General features: G+C 40.5%; 1 protein-coding gene across 2 annotated transcripts in view; it reads left to right on the top strand.

Annotated features, from left to right (window-relative positions):
• The first annotated feature begins 434 nt into the window (after nucleotides 1-434).
• LOC104596495 (long chain acyl-CoA synthetase 6, peroxisomal-like) overlaps nucleotides 435-6,000 on the top strand; it is a 65,623-nt gene continuing 60,057 nt past the window's right edge. For both annotated transcript variants that reach the window (XR_016080634.1, XM_010257682.3), the window contains exon 1: nucleotides 435-718. Coding sequence is in view for 1 of the 2 variants with exons in the window: in XM_010257682.3 (XP_010255984.1) it covers nucleotides 604-718 (115 nt within the window). In the remaining variant the exon portion in view is untranslated. The remainder of the gene's footprint in view (nucleotides 719-6,000) is intronic.

The raw sequence follows: 6,000 nt of genomic DNA, 5'->3' as shown, positions 1-6,000 counted from the left end.
CACGGAAGAAAACGAAGAAGTGTCGGACACTGTTTCCCTCGACGAATTCTCCTTGAAAAGAAGCTCAAATTCACAAGATGAATTGCAATTGTTAGTTATGTTCCCCGAAGATGGCTTTTTCGCACTTTCCATCATGCTTAGGGATTGGGTTCCGAATTCGGCTATTTTGACCAGAGATGATGTATTCGTACTAGTAACTCATTGCGTGTAGACCTGCTCATGGGCCGGGAAGCCCGATGGCCCGGCCCGCACCCCAATCGGGCTTGATCATGTAATTAGGCTTGCGGGTCTGACCTCGGGCCTAACACAGTAAGCCCGACTGTGTTTCGGGCCGGACTCGGAATTTGTCAAAAAAGCCCGGCCCGAGCCCGGCCGGGTTCGGGATTTCGCACGGGCTTACACGGTTACACCAACCGAAGCCGCTCTGGACACTTGTCCAAGCCGTGCACGTCATTTCCGCTCGGAGACGTGATGTCATTCTAAACGGGAATCCCAATCAAAACAGAAAGCAGATACCATCCGTAAAAGAATTCTGACCTGGGCTGAAGACAGAGCGTACGAATCCGAAAATCAGTGACGCAGATTTTTGTCCCCGACTATTCGATGGATTCACCCGCTTGCCGTCGCCTGAAAGCAATTCAAGGCCATCTGGTTTCCACCGCCGGCGACACACAGTTGCAGCTTCGGACGAACGAGACTGCTGGAGAGTTCGTTAGCGGTAACTTTTTCTTTCTGCTAGCGTCTATATGATAATGCGTGAGTAAACAAATCGGACTTCGAAACCGGGATATTGGTCAACTGAAGCGAGGCCTTCTAGTTATTGTTTCCATTCTAGAGCTAGGGTTCCTGCAGAATACGGGTTAACATGTCAAATTAGTCGTGTCTAATGATCATGCGCTTTTTTGTTATTGCTATTGGTTTGTAGCTCTTCTGCTTGTTTTGGTTGGGCCCTCCATGACATTGCAATGATAGCGTTTGAGCTTTCTGGTGGTCGTAGACTCGTAGTCTCGTAGTTACTTTTCATTCTGAGTTGAAAAAGCTTTTTTTCTTTTTAATCCCCACTGCTTTTTACGAGGAGAGAATTTAATGGTTGGGCATTTTTGACGCACTTTCGAATCTTTGATCGAACTTCTTAATCTGTGAATCGGAGCGGAGTTTTCAGAACTAGACACTTTATTCTTTGACTATAAAATTGGCTTTACAGCACCCCGTTCTCAGAAAAAGATAATGTTATGTTTGTGATTTGGATTATTTGTTGCGACCCTCTTCATGAATCCGCTCCGTATCAAGTTGAGAAAAAAACCCGAAGGCAAAATTTTATAGTGATTTGTGATAGAAGTATAAGTGTTATGGATGCAATCTATGTTCAGTTTATGGGTCTGATCCAAATAAGAAGAGTTATGTACTCGGGGCTTTTCTCTTCTATACTTCTATTTGGCTTGTGAGAGAAATTGAGCGATTTTTTGGTGTATTTGGGGTTTAGGGTTTTTTGAGTTTGGGGTTTACGGTTTTCTGAGATTGAGGTTGTGTGTAAACAGCTTTGTACTCATTTTAAATCTGATTTCTGCTCCTCCTTCGTCCGTGGGTGTAGGATTTAAGCCGAATCACATAAATCTGTGTGTTCTCTCTATTTACTTCTCTTTATCTCTGTTTTTCTTCCACTTTTTGGATGCCATTTGAATCTGTGTTTATGTGTTTTGCGTAACAGATAAGACAACCATGTTTTTGAATGAAATAATTAGTAGGGTGAGGCAATATTGCACCAAAATAACAACAAACAATTGAAGACAAAATGGGTTCAGAAATGAAATACGTGAAACTATGTAGTATAGTACGCGGTTGATTAGAGGTCCAAGTCTGTACCCTATTTGAAGAATTTACATGGCATTGGCCTGGGCACATTGAAATTCTAACAAAAGCTCAACCAAGCCTGCCCAAATTGAAACCCTACAGTTGATGTGTTATTCCACTTCTTGGGAGGAGTGGATTGGATGCAAACCTAAGTACCTATACCATTTTTACACAAAGTGGTTTCTGTTAGAGACTCAGACTAGAGCCTAAGTTCTCTCTCATGCTTGCGTGAGATTTTACTAGTGCACCAAGATTGGGATAAAACAAGAAGACATGTGGTTTTTGAAGCCTCCACATGTTTACTTGTTAAATGGATTTAGCAACCCTATTAACTCATTTAATCAAGTCTCTTCCATTCATGGGTTGTTTTTGAGTTCCTCTCTCAAAAGAATGGGATAAATAAGTCCTTAGAATTTTAGAAAACAAACTTGGTGATGCATGATTTTCACTTTTTTAAGGCTTAAGTTCTACAATAGGTTAAGGATTACCAAAAATGGTTTCCATGGTACTTCATGGTATCATCATCATCTTCTATTATTTTTGTTTATTATTTACTAATTTTAGTAGAATTCCACCATACTTTTTGCACTTGATGTTTCAAACCACAATTTTCCACTTACTTATTAGTTTAGGGAACTAATTAGTTCTTCTAGTAACCAGATCATGCAGCGGGTGGGTTCATGGAGTGGAACTGAATTTTGGGAGTGCCAAATTTTAAAAGCTGCAACATTTTCAACTTTTTTTACCTGCAGTGTATATGTGCATGCTTGTGTATTTGAGTTTAACCTGCTAAGGCATAAAATACAATAATTTTTAAATGGCTTAGTTATTACAAGATCAACTTGTATTTTACTTTATATTCACAATTCACTAGCTATACATTAAGTAAATTAACCAGTTGTAGAAACTAGGGTTTCAAGAGAGAGGAAGAAGAGAAGAGAAGAAGAAGAAGAAGAAGAAGAAGAGGAAGAAGAGAGCAAGTGTCGAGAGGTGTGTGTTATTCATTGTTCACACCCTCAAAAGATTACTTTATAATTTGAGAAAATAATAATTACAAGAAGGCCCCTATCTAGTAGAGGTGTAAACCCATGGGTGGCCTGTACAAAGTGCTAGCCCGCGGGCCATCGCGGGCAGTGCTGCCCTCCTTGTCGAAAAATTTGGGGGTCGGCCTGGCACAACCCATGGCCCAGGCCCTTGTGGGCCCATGCCGTGCCACGGGCCGGGCTGGCCCATGGGCCGGGTTGGGCCGTGTATCGGGCCAAAGCTATTTATTAAAAAAATTGACAAAAAAACTTAAAATTTTAATTTTATATGAATTTTGTGTATAAAATTGCTTATATATGCAGTAATTAAATAAATTAGTATAATAAAATTAAAAAAATATTTATTTTATTAATATATTATATACTATATGTTATTGTATAATTATAATATATATAAAATATATATAAATATATTTATTAGGCTGTGGCCAGCCCGCGGGTAGCACGGCCTGCATGGTCGTGCCGGGCCTGGCACGGCCCACAAACCGTCATGCCGGGCCGCGGGCGACACGACCCAATTTACACCTCTATATCTAGGTGCCGAAATACTGGGAGAGTACAAGAAAGGAGGAAAAGACCAAAAACACCCCTGTCTAACCATTCTCAACATTCCCTCTCAAGCTGAACATATATGTCAATCATGCTCAGCTTGACAAGGTTCTTAGCAAACTTTGGATGGTGAACACCTTTAGTGAGGCAATCAGCTAGATGGCCTTCTGACCTTACAAAAGGAAGGCAAATCTCTTTGCTAGCAATTCTTTCTCTAATAAAGTGTCTATCCACCTCAATGTGCTTTGTACGATCATGTTTGATAGGATTGTGAGCAATATTTATGGCTGCTTGATTGTCACAATATAGTCTCATTGGAACATCTGCTTGGATGCCCATGTTAATAAGGTCTTCATCAACAAAAGTAATTTAGACACTCCATGAGCCATTGCCCTGTACTCTGCCTCAACACTAAAACGAGCAACCACAGATTATTTCTTATTTCTCCAGGAAACAACATTGCCTCCAATTGAGGCACAATAACCGGATGTAGATCTTCTATCATCGATGGGCCCTACCCAATCGGCATTTGTGTAAGCCTCAATCTTTAGATGGCTGTGGTTGGAATACAACATCCCTTTGCCAGGGCATCCTTTCAAGTAGGTTAAAATTCTATTAACTGCTTGCATATGGGATGTCCTGGGTTCATGCATATATTGGCTAACCACTCCAACAACATAGGAAGTGTTAGGTCTAGTTAAACAAAAATACAGAAGACGTCCCACCAATCTCTGATATACCCCATGTCTGGAAGAACTTCTCCTTTAGTAGAGTTTAACTAACATCTTTAGAGACATATATCTTGCCAGAGAGAGCATCAAAGCATCTATAGCCTTTTTGGACTGGAGAGTAACCAGGGAATACACACTCAGCTGATTTATGGTCAAACTTGTGCTGAGAATGACTCATATCATGAACAAAACAAACACAACCAAAGATCTTAAGGGGTAGATTAAGAGGAGGTTCATTAGGGAAGAGTAGTTGATGAGGAGAATGAAGGTTAAGGACCCTTGATGGGAGTCTATTAATGAGATATACAACTGTCTCAACAACATCACCCAAAAAATGAGTTGGAACATGAGTGCGGAACAATAAGCCTTGAGCAACTTCAACCACATGCTTGTTTTTTCTTTCAACCACCCCATTCTGTTGTGGAGTATGACTACATGAACTTTGGTGAATAATGCCCCTGTCTTCAAGAAATCTATGCAAGTGATGTTCAAAGTATCCCTTGGCATTGTCAGATCTTATTATCTTAACTCTTTTATCAAATTGTGTTTTGACCATATTCATGAAGTTTTGAACAATTATAGGAATTTCATCTCTACTTTTCATCAAATAAAGCCATGTATACCGACTATAGTCATCAACGAAGAGAATGAAATATTTGTACTCCCCATACAGGGGACAACATATGGGCCCCAAACATCAGTATGGATCAAATGGAAAGTAACATTAATTCCTTTACTGCTTGCAAAATATGTGTTTCTACATTGTTTGGATAATGACAAACTTTGCATTCAAAATTCAATTTGGACACATAATCAAACAAGTTTGGAAACAAAAGCTTGACAAAATTGATAATATGACTAAGGCGACAATGCCATAATTTCAAATAGGAGTAGATTTGAGCCGAGCCGAATAGTACCAGGCTCGAGCTCGGCTCGAGACTATTCTACAAGGCTCGACCTCGAGCTCGAGCTTGGCTCGAGTCAAAAGTTCATAAGCTCGAGAGGCTCGGTTCAGCTTGTTTAATATTTTATAAAAATAAAAATTATATATATATATATTTGAGCTAGCTCGCGAGTCTCACGAACTGAGCTCTAGTAGGCTCGAGCTCGGCTCGTTTAATAATCGAGCCACTGAATTGGGCTCGAGCTCGGATGAAGCTGAGCCGAGCCGAGCTTTTTACAAGCTGAGCTCGAGCAACTTGTGAAAAGTTCGGTTCGTTGCCACCCCTAATTTCAAAACTCATTTTCTCATTGGAACAAGACTCAGTCTGGCTTGACAATCCATTCTTTGAAGGTCCATCCAGGAGGTAGACTCCATCAACTTCATGCCCACTTCCAGTTGTCTTCCTCATGCTCAGGTCTTGAAAACACAGTGGTTGGAAAAAAAAGGTCATTGAGCAATTGTGGGATTTTGTTAGAAAACTAATAGACAATAAATTCTTTTTGTAGCTGGGGCACATGTAGATAGAGTCAAGAGAAAGGTTATTACTGATTCTGACTTCACCCTAACCTGAGATTGGGGTCTGAGATCCATCAACAACAGTAATCTTGCCCTTCCTCGGGGTTAACTTACATGAGGTAAAATGTGAAGGCATACCAGTCATATGGGCACTGGCCCCAGAGTCTACAATCCATGGGCTAAAGGAGGTGGAACAATCAAGTGCTGTACCTGTCTTGGCATATGAACTAAACAGATTATTAAGTCTAGAACCAGATGAGGATGATGTACCACCCTTCTTTAGCTGCAACAATATATTCTTGAGTTTGTCTATCACATCAGAGGAGTCAAACACATTTGAGGGCTGGGCATCATTACCAATTGTAGA

Source organism: Nelumbo nucifera, chromosome 1 (genome assembly GCF_055504915.1).
Source record: "Nelumbo nucifera cultivar China Antique chromosome 1, China Antique-T2T, whole genome shotgun sequence".
In the NCBI taxonomy this organism is placed as follows: domain Eukaryota; kingdom Viridiplantae; phylum Streptophyta; class Magnoliopsida; order Proteales; family Nelumbonaceae; genus Nelumbo; species Nelumbo nucifera.
The sequence above is the reverse complement of the archived record's forward strand: the minus strand, read 5'-3'. Positions and strand labels throughout refer to the sequence as shown.